Raw genomic sequence first — 22,271 nt, forward strand, 5'->3', positions numbered from 1 at the left:
TTTAACTCAGACTGCGAAAGCTCGTTAGTATTTGCTGAATTTCAAAATGCATTTTTACTCATTGGATTATATCCTCCATCGCTTATATTGAAATCGATTTATGAAGAGATCCTTTGTGGTAAGTGTGGTGGCAGTTAGATGCAAACATAAACTGACAGCTATCAAACAGTAATACATTTGCAGATATAATTAACAACAACAAAAAACTTCCCACACAAGGATGAATTTGCCTGTTTTTGGTTTTTTTTTTATTTACAAGTACTGGAAAAAGTGACATGGGGGGGACAACCAGTGCAAAATCTGTACATAATTTCAGTTGCAGGTTTCTTTATATACACTAGAACTGAACAGGATCGTGAATACACTCTGTCATGCATGTAACAGTTCACAACACAGCAAAAGACGTGGTGTAAAGATGTCTGATTTACTTGTAGTCCGTGATGCTCAGGCTGCTCATTATCCCGCTGTCTTGTGAAAACAAACTGACATAACAGATCAGGCGCACAACAGAAAGGACCCATGACTTCACTGATGCAACCTCGGAGACATTTAACATAATTAGTCATGGGAAATTGTTACAGCAAGTTAGAACACATCAGAATATTTGGGTAATGGCCCTCAAGTCCATACTGACAAAACATCAAGGCAAGATTCAGCACATTTCCCCTGATGAAGTGGAAAAGGGAATAGAAAAAATAAACCCCTCTTGGCGGGCAAGAAAAAAAAAAAACATTCTATGAAGGGAAGTTGAAGGTAAAGTGCATAAAAGCTTAAAATTAAAAAGGTGGTGGTGGTGATGGGGGGAGGGGCCCAAAAATTAAGAGGTACTCCACTAAAACTTGCAGCACACACAGCTTAACAATGGAGAGAGCAGCTATCAGGATTGTCAGGTCAACTGTCCCTCCAGCTTTGTTCTACGATGGCAGACACTCGCTTCTCGTACTCCCGTTTGTTCTCCTGGTACAGCTGAGCTGCCTGACTGTTGGCTGGACTGTTGGGGTTTGGTTCATCAAGCAGGGACTGGTGGGAAAAAAAAAAGATTTATACTGAAGGTGAGAATGTCCGTCCATCCATCCATCCATCCATTATCTATACACCACTTAATCCTCACTAGGGTCGTGGGTTGGCTGGAGCCTATCCCAGCTGACTTAGGGCGAGGGCAGGGGACACCCTGGACAGGTCAGGTGAGAATGTTTTGGTGGAAAATAACCAACCAGCATCAAGCTATTTATCTACTTAGTCCTTCGAATGAAAATCTTCAGACCGTCATCTGTTTTCAAAGACATCCCTTCTAACCGAGGCACTGGGTTTGTTGCGCAATAACACCAGCATTTTGTAATTTGTCATCTGACTTTAGCCATCAACTAAATATTTGACCTTTTACATATAATTTACATTTTTTGACTAAATCAACATTGTTATTACTACTAAATGAACAAGATCTACAACTATATGTGAAAAAGATGCACAAAAAAAGGTGATTTATCTTAATTTTACACCTTAATGGAGCCTCAGTAGTAAACTAATCAATTAGTTGCCTGACAGAACATTATTATTAGGTTTCTTTTTCTATATCCAGCTTCTCAAATGTTATCTTGTCTCTAATCTTTTTTGATTGTTGACTTAATATACTTATTTGAACTGTTGGTTTTACTGAATAAGATGTTTTTCAATCTTAATATACCAAACAATTGATAGATTAATCAATAAATTCATTGGCAGATCATTCAAAATAATGGTTAGTTGCAGCCCATCACCTTGGCATCGAGGTAAAAGTCTCACTGTAAAAGCTTGGGCTTACTGACATTTTCACTTGTCAGAAGAAACAAGTTTGTACAATTTCAAATCGAAACGATTCAGTCATTTGGAAATTTGTTGTCAGCAGAGATTTTAAGTAACGTTGTTATTTCTATATTTAGTTTATAAAACACAAACGTAACAAGACCTGTGCTAGTTACAGCCTCTCAACCAGAGGGCAGGATTTGTTTACGTTGTAAGTAAACAGCTTTTCTATTTTTGGTTGGGAAAAAGTAAACGAAGGCTTGGCCACACTCATATAAATCTATTTCTGCACTGTTGTATGTTGACGTTTCTTACCTGGATAGATGTAAGAATAGAGGAGACATCGTAGGTGGGACTCCAACGATTCTGTAGGATGTCTAGACATATACTGCCATCTGCATAGACTGTAGAATAGAAACACAGTTATACGCTGCCCACGAGTATCACCAGCGTTACAATGCGACCACAGGTGACGGCATTCCTACCATTTGGATGAAACATCTTTGACACAAATCGTACTGTGGGGGGTTTGTTGGGGTATTCTTCTGTGAATTCTACAATGAGTTTAAATGTACCTGTGACAAAGACAAGAAAAACAAAACAGATTAATGACACATGTAACCTGACTGTGTGTTCGTGGTGAGGAAGGCAGTAAAAATGTGGGAGCAGTGACTTGTTCTAACTTGAGCATAAGACTTGATCTGTCAATAAGAAAAAATTTAAGGGTTGTATATTACAGGTTTTACAACTGCAGTATAGCTAATAAAATTTAACAAAGGTGAAAATGACTGTATGCAGGGAGGTAGTCATACTTAAGTATGCTTTGATTTACAGCACTTGCGTGACATAACATGGGAGGTATAACAAGTTTTATAGTGATTTTCAATTGATGCACTACAATTACACTTGAACATCGCATCTCAGTAAAAACAAATCAATAACAATTGTTTTAGCAACTCGTCTCTATTTTTAAAAACTCTAATGGTGGGGTTATATTTGGTACAGTTGCTAAGGTTGAGCTGTTTTACATGCAATAGATCCTTAACGCACAAAATAATACGTTAAGAACATGATGGGAAACTTACCATCCTCGAAGGGGGTTCCCTCAGGGCTGTGAGGTTAGAAAAAGAGAAAAAAAGGGTATTTTGTTAGTCATTTCGCACAGAATGTGTTTATTAGAGCTTCACTTTGTAAAGGTAGATCAGTTTCTTACCCAAATATGACAGCATTCCACACCATGATGTTGTTTTCAGATGGGGCACCGCTCACACCAGCTGGAGGATCCTCTTGTAGCCTTCAGGACCAAAAGGGAAAAAGCAAAAAAGTTACAGTGGGACCTTGATATTTTTTTCAGTCAGTACAAAGACAGGTGGTTCTCATACTTAAATAAACATAACTCTACCTGGAAACATGGCTGGTGACCTGAAAGATGACTTTAGGCTATGCCACCAGAAAAACCCTTGTCATGCTCAGTTAACCCTGATGATTTGTAATCTTGCCACAAAATGCAAATCAGCATTTTTCTTTGGAAATACTGATTAGACCACTGTGACCACTGGTTTCTGCCTTCTCCGTTGTGGTTCTCTGCATTTTCTTCTTGAGGTTGTTATCGGTGCCGTTTTGCTGATTCAAAGTTGGTCAGCAATCTCTCTTACTGCGTTCTGCTTTGTCAAGAACCGACATGGTTGTTCTTCTGTGATCACTTCTTTACAGGATTGCTGAGTGGTCATTTACTTTGGATTATATTTTGACTTTACAAATACAGCTTATGCACAAAATAATAGTCTCTCCAAAAAACGTTGGCCACCTAGTGTGAATTGACAATTTTACAATATTAATACAGCATATTTTTAAGCAGAATTAATTGTATATGTTGGAATTTTACAGAAGTTTGTTCATGTCTTTTAAAAGACAATGTTGTAATTGAATTACTAACATAAAATTTGAACAAAACTGTCGGTGCTGAAGGCCTGCTGTGTGGACTTTAAAGAAAACAACAAGAGGTCTAATAATTACTTCCAAAGCCCTATATAAATGATCTCAATAGCAACTAAACAGCTATCTGAATAAATCAATCAAGTCCAGGAGAGACCCTCACTTTGAGCCAGCTTACAGCCCTAGATAACTCTGAATATTGATCATATAATTTGTTGAGACCCTTTCCAAAAGGCCTTCAGACCCATTATCCATTTCAATGTAAGCTGGCTCAGCTGTTGCCCAACTTAGTCTGTTTCACAAGGTCTCCGGTCAACACTGGTGAAGTTTCACCAGTTTCTCATAGTCCTCCTGAGCTGCAAGTTGCAATCATCTTTACTCCACGGGTTGAGACTAAAAACTGGATTTCTGTAGTCAGTGCCAGAGGCAGTGTCTGTCTCATATTCAAACATATCTCCACCTGGAAACATACTAAACCAGAGTTTATGTCTACAGAAAACCAGGCCACTCCCAACACCCGGAGAGACCTGTTCAAATTCCTGAAGCTCAAATCAGTCCTGTAAGAACTTTAAACAATCTGTCCAATCAGAAAACCTGAGGCTGGTGTAATGTACAGTGAGCTGTAAACATGTTAATGGCCCTCAGGTAGGCAGCTTCAACGGAGGGATGTATTTACTCACATTTGCATGCAGCGAAGCTCGCTTTAAACAAAGAAACGACCCATTTCAGTGAACAAAGTGTTCTGTTGCTGTTAGAAGAACAAGCCAGTCTGATGCTGACTTCACAAAATGCAGCCACCGACCACATATTGTGGCTTCCGCTAATTATTCTCACCGTTGACGCGATGTATTCTTCGGGGATTTCAGGGTGATAACACCGCTCAGTGATGTTAAATGACGCCACGATTCTTTATCCAACATCCACCAAACTTTAATTAGTTTACAACCGAAAAGAATTCAAATAGTTCATGTTGATTGGCGATGCTATTTAATCGACTAATAAGGTCAGAAACGTCGCAACAAACGTGATTTGTCCATGACTTAACCTGCCATCTGGCCACTTCTCACGGACATTTAAATGCTAGTTGGTCTATAGAGTTAGCAGGCAGCCTTTAAGTGTCCGTACATGTAGCAGTCTAGCACTGCTAACATGTAGCTATGTTAGCTTCTCGGTACAGGCGAAGCGCCTTTAAAATATTAACGATACTTAACCTAAATGATTCAGGTTCACAGAAACACAAGATAAGCTACATTGGTTGCGTTACGGTTGTGTTTTACTCTAGAGACGAGCAAATCAATTAGGCTAACATTAAATATTACTGGTTAGCTATCCGAAGCTAACGTAAGCTATGCTAATGTTAGCTGTTTTGACAAATCATCGCTAACCAGCGTTATCGGCATAATTTCTGATCATCAACTCACCGTTTAAAATCTCTCATAAGTCTTCTTCTAGCCGGGGTTGACATGGCTTAACTTGTAAATATAGGTACTGACAATACCTACACGTTGGCAGGAGCTTATTTGATCGAAACGTTATTTTGAATTCAATGGTTATTTGACAACTTCCCTATAACCCTGCTGACGGGAGCCCGACTCTTTCCGTCGTTCTCTCGATAACCCTCTGGTTAGCCTAGATAGGTTTACAGGACGATACCACATCATAGAGGGAGGGGGGAGACAAATGAAGGTGCTGGATCAAACACTATTTTCTGGTTTAGAAATATAAGTAGACATACGCTGTCATTTATAAACCGTCTACCCGAAATATCTAATTACATTTCAGCGAGATGGGTTCATATAATACGATATTTTAGTTAATATGATTTGTGCGTCCCCCCCATTCCGTTTGAGCGCGTCGTCTGCCGCGGGGCGTGGCCACAGTGACGTGGTGTTTGTGCAGCGCGGCTCTGATGAAGGTCGGCCCTGGTGACAGGTGTGCCCCAACACGTGAGGCTGCAGTGGGGCACATTTAGAGCAGTATCCTGGATAAAACGAGCTCACCAACAGTGTGATGAATGCATACACCCTAAATATTACATTTCATGAGCTCACTATAGGAAAATAAATAAATACATAAATAAATAAATAGTGCAATCTAATACATGAAGCAGAGGAAGTTTATGACTTGAGGTTTGAAAGCATACCTGCCTCACATGCTGTCCTTACGAAGATATTTATTTTACAAGTTATCCAGACACGTGAAGCAGTCCAAAAATAAACTGGAGGGGAAAAAAAATCAAACTGTAACTCTTGCAAAACCTTTTCTTTAATTAATAATGAGTTACATTGGATGAATTAGCACTGGTTTCATTAACATCAAGTTGAGACAGAAACAAAATTGAAGTACTGGCAGTGGTTCAACACTGATGCTTACTTGTAGTGTATTTCAGTTTTTGCATTTTAATCAAACTGTAATATCAAGCTAAACAAACACTTTCTCCGTAACAGTACAAACAAAAATCCACTTTTTACTCAGTTACAAATCTCAGATCCATCCACAACAATGGGTCTGCTGTTTTCAACAAATAAATTCAATGAACTGGACCACTCAGTGGCTTTAAGGCGAATGAATGCTTAATTAGGCTTACATGTAATTTAGGCAAAAAGGACAGGCTGTCAGCTGGATCCTTTGAAATTTTAAGAACCGTGATAAAGAAGCATGGTGCTGAAGAGGGTATGGTCATACAACTGCTCTGCTTTCACAGACTTCTGGTGCTCCACCTGGCTGCCTGCAGTGCTATTGATCTCAGGTGAATCACTGTAGACGTGCTGGCCGAAGAGGATTTCTGCTGCAGGGTCACTTGAGGAAAAAGCCTCACAGTGTCTGTCACCTGCCAGTGTAAATGAAAGAAATAGTCAAATTGCATGTATATCAATAGGTTTTGATCATATTCCTGCTTCTAATAATATAACAAGTGAGGCAGGAAAAAAAACAAAAAACACAGGATTGATTTTGTTTTGCACAACTACTAAAAGCAGGCGAACTACACAAATGTTTAGTATTGAATGCATTTTGTCCCACTAAAAGATTAGTTCGATAACCCCTTTGGATTAGAAACAAAAAATGATCAATAAATTGTGAAATTTATTCCAGAGCCTTATGCAACCTCGCAAGTGTTGACCTGAGACCTTGTTTTAAGTGGGTCACATCCTGATTCGCGCTAGTTCTGACATACAGTTTGCGTTGTATGACACAGTGACCTAGTTCTGTTGCATTTGTCTAGAAAACCTTAAGTCGTCCAGACCCTATAACGTAATCCAACACCCAAGATAATGAGAAAAGGAGATTAAAATGGGGGAAGTCCAGTATAGTCAAACTATGCTAAAGTTTATAAGCCTTCATTTTGCATTTGTGTGAAACTTGTAGCTTTTTTCAAAAATCCATTTTTGCAAGACAACAAAATGGACAGAAACTGACAAATACATCCAGAAAGAAAACAAAGGCCACCACAATCACGTTTATAAAATTTATCGACATTTAATGATTTCACACAGTCAAGTACAAAGCTAAACCTGCTCAGTACTAAGCACTGGATGCTCCAAATTGAAAGACTACACACTCAAACCTGCTGCCATGTAAAACAAAATAAACAGAAACCACCTTCAACATTTAACAGTACTACAAAATACAGAAAGTAGAATATTTCCCAATATCTATAAAAGTTGGAAATAATGTACATTAAGTTATTGTTTAACTACTCAAGGAATAAGGCTTTTTGCAGTGTGGAAATCCATGCAAACTCTCTTGAGCAGTACTGCTTATACACAGCTACTGATTGTAAAATGGCCAATTATTAATTTCAAAATCATACTGGGTAATATATGTAGCATATACATGTGCAAGCCCTGCTAGTTGCCTAAAAAAAAAACTTGCTAACGCGCACACAGTAAACATTCACCATACTTCTGACCAAATAAACACAAAGGAAAAACAGAGCAATAACCAAACCCAAAGCTCATGGACCACTATTTCTTAGTACAGAACATCTACAAACTATGAGAAAGCTGCACAGTGAGTCATTTATACTTTGCAAGCTACATTCATGTTGGGATATGCTTTGGCATAAAGTCATTCTTGAATAAAAAACAGCTTCAGCTAATGCGAAACACCAGGAGACATTTCCTCGGTGTATATATTACAGAGTGCTGAGGCACTCGTCAGTTTTATATTAATGTCACCAATTGAACATTTTTGAAAATTTATTGTATTTTTTATTTTTTTTTAAATCAAGAGTGCTTGACTTATTAAACATTACTAAAGATTTAACAAACTGGGGAAAAATTGAAAAAACACTTTTTTTTCTCCCCCTTTTCTAACCTGCCGCAGGAATATATAACAGCTTTAAAAATTCCAGCAAGTCAAATCTATTAATTAAAGAAATGCTACTGAAATCCACTGACATTTCCATGGTAAGGCCAATATTCTTATGTTCAGGTGACTGCTGAAGTTATTATGAAACAATGCAGTATTTAGGAAGAAATAATTAAGACTGCTTTTAAACTGTGATTCTTTTTGTTTTGTTCTATTAAGCCAACATAAACTAGAGTTGCACTGCTGGTGCAAACATTACTGTATAATTGTGCAAAACAAAATCACCCTTTAAATATAAACCTAAAAAATAACAATTATTTGTATCATTGGACGGATGCACTGTGTGTGTGTGTATATATATATAAATATATATATATAACCGAGTAACAAAAGAAATCTTAATACCATCCGAGTATAATCAGGTACATGGAAAAGTAGAAAATACACCACGCACGCACATACTGTTATATATCTTTCAAATGTTGCTCACCACCAAATCAAATGTAACGAGAGTATTCTTATATGCACGTATTATGCAAAGAAAACATAGCCAAACAATACAAATGGGAACATTAGAGTGTGCCATTTCACACACAAGCCCTCTACAGGTAGGCGTAAGAGTTGGTGCAGCGACAGGGGGTCTGCATTGATGCCACAGTGATGACCTCCAGCTCTTTAGACGCAGGGCTCGACCTGTCCTGTCCCCCCTGGTCCTCACACTGATCCATGGGCCCCGGCCCTTGTGGTGGTGCAAACCCATTCAGCCCAAATGCAAAGGTTCCTGGCCCACCTGAGGTTACAGTCGCTGCCAACTCCATGTTCATGCTCTCCATCTGGGCCTCTTCAGCACCACCCAGTGGCCCATTCCCATTCAGCAACACGGGTGCCATGCAGAGACCTAAGACAGAAAGGATACATCAGTCTTGTGAAAACTAAGCTAGAAGGTTTTTACCATATCCATTCAAAGGCATTTTTTTCTTTAAAAATTACAATCATGCTGCAGTTTTTCCAAAAATAAATGCTGATATTTGCTCTTATCAATTAAAAAAAGACCTCTGCAGCTGAGAGATATTGCAGAAACTTGATTTTACTGCAGAACTGCAAATTCTTAGTTTGTCTCCATTCACTTTTGAATAACTGTTGCTTCTCAACTTTAAACTACCTAAACTGCAGGCCTTTTCATTACTGAAAGTGAAATGTAAACCTTTGATTATTCTAAGCTACAGCCATCCAGCAGCTCTGTCCTCCTTTACCACACATTTGCACATTTTACGCTACTCTTCAGTCTGGAAGAAGTTACAGACACAAAACCATGCTGAGCAGTCCTGTCTGTCACTTCAACATCCTGCACATTTATCTTAAAAACGTATGTGTTGCATTTCATGTTTGCAGCATCTTTGGCTAATAGCCCCTCCTTACTGATGTACTGATGCCATATAAGGTAACATCTTCTATTAGTAGAAATTCAAATATTGCACAGATTCCTTCAAATATGGAACATAATTTTGCACAGGGTTATTCTATATACACCTATAAGAAGACATGGGTATTGCACATATTCTTCCATGAGTAGAAAATACTGATATTTCACAGAATCTTCTGTATGTGGAAAAAAAGACAGTTAACAGAGTGTTTTAAATGTATTATTCTAAACACAGGTTTAATGTATTGACACTGCTGAGTGAAACAAAGTTTGTTTTTTTCTACATGTGGTCTACTGGTAGCAGTGCTGAGTGTCAAGTCAGGCAGCAGCAGGAAGGAAGGACCTGTGGTATCTCTCCTTCACACACCTCCGGTGAAACAGCCTTTTACTGAAGGAACTGCCAAGTGCTGTCAACACTACTTTAGAAGTAACCCAAAATAACTCAAATAGATATGATTAGCATAGCATCTTACCATTAGGTCTAGCCTTCTTCCCTGGGTTTGCTTCCATGCCATCAAAAGACCGCTTTCTGTTGGGCACGCCATTCAAGAAGCTGCGTCCTTGGATGGTGGGGTGAGCGTGGCCCCCATTCCGGGTCATGCCATTCAGAAAAACCCCATTGTGGGACTGAGCCATGTTTTGTTGGAAGTTCTGGGCATTGGAGAGAATTTCAGCGCACTCCTGGAATCCCTGCGCGTGGGCCAGGTCAGCAGCAGTCAGCCCACTGGCATTCCTCATACTGCACAATGAAAAGAACAAGTGTCAGAAACACTCACTGTACGTTTGACTCACACAAATAAAAAACAAAATAAGACAAGCCCAAGCGCACACACGCAGGCCCACACACACACACACACACACACGCACACACACACAGACTCATTAAGCAAATATTCGCACACACAGACAAACACAGATGTATAGAAATAGCCTGTGCTGCTCTACGCTCTCACATCCTCTTCGTCATCTTCATGAGAGATGACGACTGATCCCTTTAGGATCATTTGCATCTTCCACAAAACTTAAATTTTTAAACAGTTTCCGCATAAATAGGGAAACATGTCTGCTGCAAAAGGACATGATTAAGACAACTGAAGCTATGCACCAGTTTATTTTAATGAGCACCCGAAACAATCCAACGAACCAAATCGGATGATTCCGATTTGTATCAGCTGAGCTGCTGAATCCAAAGGAGGTCACTTCTGTGAGGTTTGTCTGGTCTGCAGAATGAATGTAACATCAAGGAGCATTGTGCCAAGACTGAAAAGAAACCATCATGTTTCCATCGATGATACTGGTCAAGGATTTCTGCAATGCTGCATCCAAATTCCAAGCATGTATATAGTCATGTCGATGAATCTATACTAATTAGAATGAGTGTGTGTAAAGTAGGACACTTGCACAGAAAAAAAGATGCATTCCTGAAAGCAACGGAGACTTGCAAAGCAACGGCATCTTCAGAGATAAATCCAAGACTCAGAATTTCCAGAGAGGACCAGGATGTGACAGCTCTATCTTTAGAGGAAACTCCAAAGAATTTATGGTTATGGGGAAAAGTGGAGCAAGGCCAAACTGCAGCCCTCAAGCATCAGGAATCCAGACGTCTCTTCTTGGACAAGCAAAGTTATAAACATCTAGTCTTGATCTTGTTTCAAGAAAGATGAACAAGAGGATGAAAGATAAGAAACAGTTGAGCTCCTTTAAGAAGTACTTGTTCAACCATTCATAATTCAGATTAGAGTCTCTGTACAGTTGTGTTAATCATAACCAGTTGCAGCAGGAATAATGTGATTTTCTGAGTGCAGTAATGAATGAGCAAACAGTGCTGTGTCACATTTTTTCCCCCAATTTTCAGACCTGTTCATGGCACTCTAGTATGGAAGCAATTTCACTGGAGAACAGAAAACTAGTCCTGTCAATTAAATCAAACCGTACTACATGAGAATTAAATCTTTCAGTATACTGTTTATGCAGCACTTAATAGTAAATAAACTGCTGGTTAAAAGAAATTCTCTTTTTGCTGTAACGTGCAGGATCACGTGTCTGCTTGTCAACTTTTGAAGGACACTGAAAATGTTCCACTAACCAATAGATGTCGTTCAGCTTAATGATGGGAATTTCTCACTTCTCTGTTAGCACATTACAAAACAATACTGCACTTGTTCTGATCCTAAATGTCATCACACTGCAGAATGAGTTCTCTGAGCAAACAGCTAAGCCTTTGTCAAAGAACTGGGACTACTGGCTCACATCCAACCAAGCACTTGGTTGAAACAGTCTCTATCTGTGGGGTATTTCATACACAATCCAATACACTAGAGAAAAAGTATTGCCAATCTGGACTGAATATAACACTATACTTTGTGGGTAATCTAAAAACTTCATGAATAAGCTCCTTTGCTTCATTTTATCTCACTATAAACTGTTGCGTTAGAACCCAGTGACATTGACTTCCACACAGTGAGGCACAATTTGAAGTACAACAGTTACTGTTTGGTCATTCATGTGGTTTAGAAATTGCTCATTCTCTGCATTTTTATCTAAACACTTGTGCAAAAAGAAACATTTCAAGAACTAGTGCACATGAAAAAAACATTTTATAAAGAATTGAAGATTTAAAAATAACAAAAGAGTAAAAATCACACAATAACTTGGTGCACATTACCCGTCCCCTTCAAAATTAACGCTTCCAAAAGGATTCTTCCAAGAGATTACAGTTGTAATGAAAACCATTTTGTGATAAGGTAGATGGATTGGTCTCACTCTAAGGAATAGAATTGTTGATGTGTCATAAGCTGCCATTTTTAACCCTCAATCAAATTAACTATTTAGTATCTTAACAACTTCAATTTGTCTCTCTTTGAACAAAACAGTTCCCAGAGAAAAGCAGTGAACCAGAGAGACAGATGAATAAAATATGACTGTGAGGAAAATATTTTCTAAGAATTCACTGGATTATTTCATCATTATTGTTCACTGCATTCATTGTAGTTCTGTTTCATTGTAAATGGTATTTTAGCCATACTTGTTGTCTAGACACTTAACCTCAGTGGTTAAATGTGCATCTTCTAGATCAACATGTGTGCTGACCTCAGATCAGATCCCACCACAGCTTTCCTCAAAATCAGGCTTCTTCCCTTTTTTAAACAAATTGAGGGCTTAAGATGACTAAAGTCACCGTTCAATTTAAAAATCTCCTAAATATTTACAAATTAGCAATCCCATAAACTTCCACAGATCACTACATCCTTGTGTTGGGGTTGGACAAGCATAAAGAAGAGGTTTAAAGTACCGCAGAGTTACCACAGCACCATGTTTTTGAACTTTTTTCAATACATTTGATTCACAAAGTTTAAAAAAGTAGCTAAATAATCTGACTTAAGTGTCGATGAGAGTCTGAGACATTTTAAATAACTGATGAGTACATTTAAATTTTACTGAACATTCTGAAAAGTGGATTATTTTTAGATTAACTGGCGGCTGCTCGTACATCCTCACTCATTACATCTCCTTAAATGCCCTCGTCTCGCCATAAAATATTTAACTCTGTAGCTTTTGCATCTAACATTAATTTGTACTCTAACATTCTTCCAACTTGAATTATTGAGTGACCCATGCATAACTGAAAAGCACTTGTCTCTTTCTATTGCCCTAAAAAAAAAAATCGCATCAGTATTCCTTTAGTGAGACCTCACATCCACAGTTAACTCTGATTCAACAAAATTGATAACTGTGTACACTTAACCCAGGATTGGCATGTACTTTTTTTTAAATTTATTTTTTCAAAGGAAGCGTTAATTCTTTGTAAATGCCTGGTATGCTTTGCTTTTCGGGTCCTAAGCACACAATATGTATCTTCTCTAACTATTGTCTAACCTTCCAGAGGCAGCCTATAATCATGCTACATGTTGACATGGGACTCACGTGATTAAAACCTGTCCATATAAAGGACTCCTATGGTTAGTTCACAAAATCATAAACAAATCATAAAACAAAAAACAAAAAGCTAAATACAATCATGGATAATAAGCAAAGCATGCAGGTCTAAAACTTTAGTTTTGATTCATAAAAAACCTAGCATTAAAACCAATCACCGCAAGAAATACCTCAACAGTTTGCCAGTGTGTAGATAGGAAGCGATAGTGAGAACACTCAATGCCACAACAGTGCGGCTATCCCAGGGAACGGGGCAGACTCAGCAGTGTCTATTCTCCCCCTTTCTAGGATTACTTGAAAAAACCAAGTCATTTCCAATTCAATGGCTGCAAAACATTAAGACGTACGGTTCTGGTTCTGTTAACAGTACAGAAAACTTTCTTTTGTAACTTATTGTCACTTTCATAAAGGAAAAGGTGACAAAGATTAGATGTCAAAACAGACTATGATATTGTATAGGGTTAATACTGTGACATACAAAATAAAACATTTCTGTGTATAAAGGAAAATATCTGGTACAGTGAAATGACAGTGAACAACCATTGCAACAGGATGATGTTAGCATTAAACAGTTCAGTACATGATGCTATGCAAGTCTAACCCATCTTACTCAGCTGCTCTAAGCATGTCTGCACTACTCTCGTCACCGGCAGCCTCTAAGCTCTGTCCTACCTGCTGCTAGCTTGCTACTGGACCACCTGTACACTTGGAGGCTCATGACAAATTAGAAATTTTAGTTTTAGAACGTTTCTACATTTGTGAGCACTTCAATAGAAATAGATCATTTATTTAATATTTTTAATATCTGAGTTTGTATTATCCCAGATGGTTGTATTATAAAAAGCTATTAAAGTTATTACAAGAGCATAGTTTGAATTTTTTTTTTTTTTTAGGATTTAAATTAAATAAGGAAGATTAGTATTTACACTGCACAAGGCAGAGTTAGGTTCATTGATGTCCAGCTGGGTCAAATGGATTTATTCCTATTTTTTTATGTTTAAATCTAAAAAAAAATGTCCTTCAATGAAAGTATGTAAGGTTGAAAGAGAGGATAAGGACACTTTTCCCTCGATCTTTCAACAGCACTGCAGCTTTTGTCCGGAAAGGGTTCTTCAGTGTAAAAAGTTGCAAGAAACAACACTTGTGTGTGCATATGAAGGAAATGGAGATGTATTATCCATGACAGCATTCCCTCAAGTTGCATCCAACGGTGAGTCCACTGGTATGATAAAGCAAATTCCAGTTTGTTTCCAAGATCCAGCTGAATTCATTCCCTTAAGGTTTCATGAAAAGCCCCTGTGGGTAAAAGCTTTTGTTCATATTTTGAAACTGACCCAGATATATCATAAACATATCAGAGGTATTAGGGCGCCTACTCATTAGGCCCACAGTAGGCCATTAGGTGCTGTTGGGGAAGTTTAGTCCATATCTACAGGCTTTTTGTGGTGCATCCAGAACCGCACTCAGTCTATCAGCAGCTATTTGGGCAATTAAGTGCTGAATCGGTGACAAAGGCAGCTGGAGAGACAGTGCAGCTCCTCCTAATGAATGTAAGAAGAATCCATTTTGTGCACTTTCTTCTCCCTCTTCACCTCAGCTTTTCCTTTTTCTTCCATTAGCAAAAAGGCTGAGTATGCAAGTGTGAAGAAAAGCAGAAGAAGACCCAGCTGCAATTTGTTCTAAAATATATTCAAAGCAGACAAATTCACAATAATGAATACAGGCTGCTGAGAGACAAATTAATTCCCCTCATGAAGGCGCAGGTCAGATGGCTACTCGCAGTCTTTGATGTGTCTCCAAGATCAACAGAAGAAGGGAGGTAGTATGAGCAAAGAAGAAATCGAAGGCCTTTTGCTCAAGAATGTTCTTAAAGGAAGTCAACAAGCAGAGCATTTAGCTGAGGAGGAATCCAGCGAAGATAAACTGATGACAAGGCCAGAGACTTAAACGCTAAGGTCACTGCATTCGTCATCCACATTTTCGATGCCACATAAAAATTCCAGCGTGTTTAAAGCGATAAATAAGGCAGCATCACTGTTCAAAGTTATTTAACAAGTGTTTGGAGGTGGTATTAATTATTATTTGTAATCGTGACAGTAAATGCTGACATTCGTGTCTAATAGATAGCACTGCAAGTTGTAATGAAGAATTAACTGGGTATTATACTCCCACTGCAGACAGGAGTGCAAAGGAAGCTCTTAGATGTGTGACAGCAGGGAGCTTAAATCCGTCTCCAAAGATAATCCCAAAGAAACCACGACACAGAGATGGATGGTCCGACATCTTGACGGGAGACTGAATGTTCAAGTTACCTTGAAAAAGGACATTCTGAATATCTGACTAGAGCCTAAAACTAAGGAAAGACTCAGCCTGGAATAATTGTGTTCATTTTTTTACATGTAATATTCATGTACAAGCAAAGACGTACATGAAGGTATATTTTTGTTTTGGGTGATTATAACACTAAAAGATTATATTATTATTAAAAGATGAAGGGAAGCATGCCCAGTGTGTGATACAGTCAACAGAACGGGTAAGAGATGGTGAAGTGAATTAATGTAGTTGTCCAACAGTGTTATGCGTCACAAAAACATCAAAGATGCTTACATAAGAAGCTTATGTTTGTCCTTACTACGCAACGGTTGCATAAAATTATTACTGACTTATTGCCATCGTGACACAGAATAGTTTATTATTAAAATATATCATGTATATTGTTAATTACTTAGGACATTACCACATCTAAGAATTATCTGTAATAGCTAAAAAGGTACATTTATAATCTAGTTTATACCATGTTACCTACAAAACTGTCTGCATTTATTTTAGATTTTTGCTACAACAACAAAAACAGGGGAAAAGGGTTCAGATTAGATCTCTATTGATGATTTTGATTGTGTATGTAATTCATTTGAACTTACATTTTGTTAAGCCCTTTTACTTTTTTGCCTCAGGGATGCTAAATGATTTATACAAAATGTTCAAAAAGAGAGCAACACTGCCGTCATAAATGTGTTCTTCATACACCAGAGCCTGCAGCAGCACATGATACACGGTGTATCATCATAGAGATTGTTTTATTGATTAGGTGGACAATTTCTTACTAAATATCCAGCACATCAGTTAAATCTGGAGTATTTAACCACATATGTTTAGAGATACTTTATTGAAAGCCATGTAATAATGATAATAATGTTTTTGTTTTGTTTGTTTTTTTACAGTTAAGTACTTTGTTATCTGATTTATTTAACAAACTTAAAAAAAAACCCTAATATGTTAGTAACAATAAGTTTGAAGTTATTTTGTCATGAGCCTCATTCCCACCTGGTGTGCCTTAGTTTCCCTCCCAGTTGTGCCCACTATATTTCTGGGTCATAAGTTACAAAAATAAATAAATAAAACAAACTTGACAATAGACTAAACTAAATATCTGTCATCTGCTGTGGGGAAAAAAATCACATATCAATTTCATCATAAACAGTACTCATCAGCTGATGACCAAATGCACATCACAGAACCTCAACAGGAACATTTTTAAACATGTCTGTACAAAAGCAGTGGATTGGATTTGTTGAAACAGTCAAAGCAACCAGGGGTTTCATATGCTGTGGAAAATTATCTAAAAGCAAATTATCCTGAACTCGTAAAGATTAATGTGTTTTAGCTTTGACACAGCAGTTATTTGTTGCTATTTCTTCATTTATAGTAAGTGCTTTTGTCACTAGGAGACATGCACTGAAACTACGAGGAAGATGTTTTACATCTGTGTTTTCACAACCTTTGAAAAAAAAAAAAAAAGGTGTGTTTGCATTATTTACATTCCTCAGTGAAGCAAGAGAAGACAAAGTCAACAGAACTAGCACATCAGGTTATAATTAGTATTGTCAAACACAAATGGCTTTTGCCCTTGTTTGAACCTGTGCATAATAGCTCATGGCTAATATTTCTCTACAATATTGACTCTCTTCACTGACAGTATTCAGTGAGGTCACATTTATTTAACTCCAAAAACTACACACAATAAACGTTGCATCTGTAAACTCCCCAGCAGTTTGGTGTTTCTGTATTTCAATTGTATCACAAAGAAAAGGCGTGCAGCTTGCAACAGAAAATGAAATCTTGGGCAAAGCATTTAGCTGAGAGAAAATAAACTGTGAATCTGCTACTTAAACTGGTAAATAATTTAAAATACAGGTTAAATAAAAGTTTTAGTGTCTCTGCATTAAAACGGAGACTTAGCCAAACCATGCATGAGGCAATTCATTCAGCTATGATTGAGTATGAGCAACAAGCAGCTCATAAAGTTTTGTTGTTTCTGCACTTACATAACCGGTTTCGACCAGGAGATAAATTAAGTGCTTAGTTGACTCAGCCGACATTTATGACCTTTAGGAAATAATAAGCATGCCAAGTTGACACTTATAATCATCTGTAACAGTTTCACCTCCCTGCAGGTCTTTGATCTAAATTTAACAAACAGGAAAGTTCTCTTAGCTCACGTTTCAGGTGCATTAACAATGACAAAATGTTTTCTGTAAATGGAATAACTCTGGCAGCACAAAAGAAGCATGTGCCAACAGTAAAGGTGTGGCTGAGGATTACACATCCTGCACGTCCACATCCTAAAATACTACTAAAAAAGTAAACGTATAATATGAAATCAAACACTTTGTAATCCATTTACAGTGACCCATCCATGTATCTACCAAACACCAAGAGTTTTCTGTGTAATTTTTATGCTAAAAGTAGACATGACAGTCGCCAAAACTGATCTAGCAGCTCTTGTACACGCTCAGAAAAATGTAATTCATACCAATTTTGTATGATTCAAGCATTTTCATTTAATGCAGCAGCCTGTAGCCTTTTCATAACGACAGTAACAGCAGTTTCAGGACAGACATAATGTGCATTTGGTCATCCAGTCAAGCTGTGTATGTAAGACACTAACCAAAACAAATGTTAACAAAGAAAACCACACTCTAGATTTAACAAAGATCATGCAATATGGCCTACTAGGTAAAAAACAGTTTATCAACCTTTACATTAAGTTGTCCTCATGCTCGTGTAATAACTGTGCGAGATTTCCAAAGCCATTTAAGATCAAAGGCACCGCGCAGTTAATTATTAACTTTTACTAACATGTCGGTATCTTTTAAATTACAAAGGCAATATAAAAGTGTCTGCTGAAAGTCAATGAAAACAGTACTTATGAATAATTCTCAATGAATCCAATATATGCTAGCAAATAATATTACACACAGAGGGCAACTTAATGCGAATTGTTGCAATGATAAACAACAATTTCAAGGATTAACAAAATGTGTCACATTTTCAAGGGAGCACCACCAATTCCATTAATGTTTAGCACCACATCTCATAATCAAGAACTCTTTAGCTGAAGAGGTTAAAGACTCACATGTTGTTGGGTTTTGGGTTTTTTTTAAACAATGACTTAGCATTCTGTGAGCTAAGTGTTGTCAGCTACACCTGAACTTTCCAGACAATATGTCGCAACTCTCTGCGGACAACAAACCATATCTCCATCAACTCTTAATCTAATCTGGGAGATAGGAATGTTTACACAGTTGCCTGGTGTAAATGTTATCACCAGAAATAACACATAGCAGCAGGTCAATGTGGTGTTTTATTCTATGGATCTCTAACAGAACTAAATGTACACTCTTGAAATTTGTGCTCATGTTTTAACATTGTTTACTGTGATACACTGACACAACCTAAATGATTTAATGTAGAGTTACTATTTAGCAGAGCAGCTTCCTTTTGGCTGGGTATGCATCAGCCATACTGCCAAGAAATGTAATGTTCCAGATTACTTTTATTTTTTTCCACGTTTCATAAATTTATGTTTGTCAAATCCATTTCAGACCTGCACAGTTAATTTGCAGGTCCTATGATTAATCTGTCGGCATGTGTGGAGAAACCACATATAAATAAGCAATCAAACTTCATCACTGCTCTGACTTGAGGTTGGTGGTGATCCCTTGTAAAGGTGTAACTGAGATGTTGGATAGTACAGAGGAAAAGAAATGAGGTCACAGGACTGATCACAGGACTTACTCAGCTTTCGCTCCCTGAATCAAGAGAGCGTTGATACACTCCAGACTGCCCGCACGAGCAGCCTTGTGGATGGGCGTCTCGCCCACATAGTCCTGTGTGATGACAAAAGACTGCTGTTACACACAGACTGTATTGTGCACAAGATCAGTGCTGTGAGCAAAAACACTTGTCTATTTCAGACACTGACAGTGCATATGTCTGAGTTTTTATCAAACGTATACTCCATTACTCCCGCCTTTTCCATTTCCAAGGACAGACAACAGAAGGGATAAAGATAACAGGGTGTAACTCTGCAGAGTAGCGCCTGAACTTTTCACCCAGACATCACCATCCCCCACACACATTTACTGTTACACATTAGTAAGAGTGCAGATGGAAGGGAGAAAAAAACCGCACTAAGAAGTCTGTCTGTAACCACAATGCAATGTAGGGCATGTTCTAATACGACGCTGTTTTACTATCCAACACCAGCCAAGTCAAACCACTATGAAGACGGAGAAGAAAGATCATAAATCCTAGAATTTCCCCAGGTGTTACATTCCCTCATATGCTCAGCAAATTCAAAGGAAACTGCTCGCAATGTGCTTCGTGATGACGACAACATGTTATGTCATTGTGACCTACTAATCCGATTTTCCCTCAGAAGTGCAGTGGAGCATAAAATATAGCCTCAGTGCATGAGTCTGCAGATCAAAACCCATTGAGAGAAAGAGATGTGACAGTTAAAAGAAAGAACAGTCTGACAGTAACTCCACCATGACACAACGCGATGGTCGCACGCAGAATAAGAATATAGGTCAAGTGGAGGAGTAAGTAGCAAAACTGCAAAGGCCGTGACCCTCGGTTACAATGATCCTGCTTGATGGGATCATCTGAGCTTAACCCCCTCACATTGCTGTGCTCTTTTCACTCCCACACTGGTACCTCTGCCTGTTTACATCGAAGTTTCTATTTCCACAAGCGGTGTTTTCCCCCAGTACAGTGAGTAAACTTTGCAAAAAGCTCCTGCTTACAGGCGTCTCTGCAAGGTAATGTTGATAATAAAAAAAATTCCTGGAACCAACTCAACTGTTAAATTCACATGTGTTGAGTGTGCAGACGATGATCATACCTGTCTGTTAATATCTGCGCCGGTTTGAAGTAGCCATAACAAACACTCAGGGTGGCCTCCAAATGCAGCAATGTGAGTGGGCGTCTGTGCAAACCTGGAGGTGACTGCATTCACATTACTGCCCACTTGAACCAGATGCATCACACACTCCAGCTGTGAAGAAACAGGAGCATAGCATTAAAACAATAAATCACACAGACCACATGCACACATTCATTCACTGCTTTTCTGTGGCTTTGGGCAGGTTTGGACACGTGAGTGGTTGAATGGAGGCAAAAAAAAAATGCAACACTATTACGTGGACTGACTCGGTTTCTCCGTCTGTCTCCAGAGGTTTTGCTTTGGGCATCTGTGCAAACTGCTCCTGCCTTTTCCAAAAGCGCAGTTTGTTTAAAACTCATTTTAACACAAGTATGTTTGAGGGTGTTTAGCGATGGAAGTTAAACGTACAACCATTTTGAGGCCAGATATCACCCTTTTAGACAACTGTAAGGTTAAAAAGATTTAAAAAACGTTAGTTAGACGAGCTAACATAAGCGTTAATTAGGTTAGCTAACAAGCTAGCTAACTAACGTTTATGTTTGCCGTAACGTCATATTGGTGGTCAACGCATCACAAAACAGCCGTTAAATTAGCATTTTTCTCGCTTAATAACACATAAAACGCACCTAAAATGCAGGATATTTTAATATAATTTGAGAAATCTTGCGTTAGCTATTGAACAGTACGAGTTTAACGTTAACGGTCCATTGTCCGCCTCCAGTCAGCGATGGCTGCTGTTCGGTCTCATCAGCTAACAGTCGAGGCAAACATCAGGAAATGGCCGAGACGAGGCTCATGTCGGAGAGCGCCGCCGCTCATTCTGGATCCCGTTTCACCGGAATATTCACCAGGAGAAACCAGTTACGGCTCAACACATCACCTAACGAGCTACCTTTCCGAAATGAGCGGCCCAGTGTATGGGCGTCCAGCCGTAGAAGGTGTCCTCCACCGTGAGGTCAGCCGGGTTGGAGTTGCACTGAAGCAGGGAGCACAAGGCACCGACGTCTCCATCCCTGCAAGCCCGGTGGAGCGGGAAGCGGCTGTTCAGGACCTCCTCGCTCGAGAATCCAGACTCCACACTCACCGACATGGTAGCGGAGCGGAGCGGAAAGATGGACGGTAGCCGGCTACTCCTGCAGAGAGAGGCTGTAAAGTGCTGGGGCTATTGTTTGTTAGTGGGCGCAGACTTGGTGCCCGTGGATCAGGACACACGCCACCCTGACTGACTGCTGCGTCTTTCTGCCTGACAACACAAAGCAGGCGGCGCAGAGCACGCGCCGGAGTGAAACTTGAGGAGCGCAGAGAAATCCGCAAACTGCGGACTGGATCTGCCGCTCCTCACTTCCTGTTCACGGGCTGCTGCTGCTGCCAGGTTTTTTTTTTTATTATACGTATATCAGTGTAACTAACTTATCTTTATTCAACGCCTTTTATTACATGTTTGTTTCTTTATTTTTTATTTTTTTTTTTTTTTTACAGCTTCCAATTCGATTTTTGTCAACAGCTTAAGTTCATCACACACATTTCATATAACATGTAGTTTAGACGTTTTTAGTATGTTTTTGGAGCTCCTATACATAACATGTATAGCACCAAACAACAAAAGTTTTTTTTTTCTTTTTTTTGGTTGCATTTTTTGTATTTTTTTGTATT

The 22,271-nt window shown here is 38.7% G+C and overlaps 2 protein-coding genes across 2 annotated transcripts; both read right to left on the reverse strand.

The window, feature by feature from the left end:
- Positions 1 to 221: 221 nt before the first annotated feature.
- On the reverse strand, positions 222 to 5,311 carry ube2al (ubiquitin conjugating enzyme E2 A, like). Its single transcript, XM_008275537.1, has 6 exons — positions 5,139 to 5,311; positions 2,996 to 3,076; positions 2,868 to 2,893; positions 2,268 to 2,357; positions 2,098 to 2,186; positions 222 to 1,020 (listed from the first exon to the last, which is right to left on the reverse strand). The coding sequence occupies exons 1-6, from the start codon at positions 5,180 to 5,182 to the stop codon at positions 892 to 894; spliced, it is 459 nt and encodes a 152-aa protein (XP_008273759.1). The 5' UTR covers positions 5,183 to 5,311; the 3' UTR covers positions 222 to 891.
- Positions 5,312 to 5,963: 652 nt separating this feature from the next.
- ankrd10b (ankyrin repeat domain 10b) lies at positions 5,964 to 21,877 on the reverse strand. The gene is made up of 6 exons (XM_008275538.1): positions 21,511 to 21,877; positions 20,577 to 20,729; positions 19,466 to 19,557; positions 9,925 to 10,190; positions 8,819 to 8,926; positions 5,964 to 6,547 (listed from the first exon to the last, which is right to left on the reverse strand). The coding sequence occupies exons 1-6, from the start codon at positions 21,706 to 21,708 to the stop codon at positions 6,354 to 6,356; spliced, it is 1,011 nt and encodes a 336-aa protein (XP_008273760.1). The 5' UTR covers positions 21,709 to 21,877; the 3' UTR covers positions 5,964 to 6,353.
- Between the last annotated feature and the right edge of the window lie 394 nt (positions 21,878 to 22,271).

Source organism: Stegastes partitus, unplaced genomic scaffold, assembly GCF_000690725.1.
Source record: "Stegastes partitus isolate 25-593 unplaced genomic scaffold, Stegastes_partitus-1.0.2 Scaffold55, whole genome shotgun sequence".
In the NCBI taxonomy this organism is placed as follows: Eukaryota; Metazoa; Chordata; class Actinopteri; family Pomacentridae; genus Stegastes; species Stegastes partitus.

Coding starts and splice junctions, on each gene's coding strand:
- ankrd10b (XM_008275538.1), bottom strand. CDS start 21,708: ATGTCGGTGAGTGTGGAGTCTGGATTCTCGAGCGAGGAGGTCCTGAAC. Junction 19,558..20,576: donor GCGCAGATATTAACAGACAG/GTATGATCATCG, acceptor GTCATCACACAG/GACTATGTGGGCGAGACGCC. Junction 6,548..8,818: donor GGCAGCGACTGTAACCTCAG/GTGGGCCAGGAA, acceptor TTACACTGGCAG/GTGACAGACACTGTGAGGCT.
- ube2al (XM_008275537.1), bottom strand. CDS start 5,182: ATGTCAACCCCGGCTAGAAGAAGACTTATGAGAGATTTTAAACG. Junction 2,358..2,867: donor GGGAACCCCCTTCGAGGATG/GTAAGTTTCCCA, acceptor TCTTTGTCACAG/GTACATTTAAACTCATTGTA. Junction 1,021..2,097: donor CTATTCTTACATCTATCCAG/GTAAGAAACGTC, acceptor TTTTCCCACCAG/TCCCTGCTTGATGAACCAAA.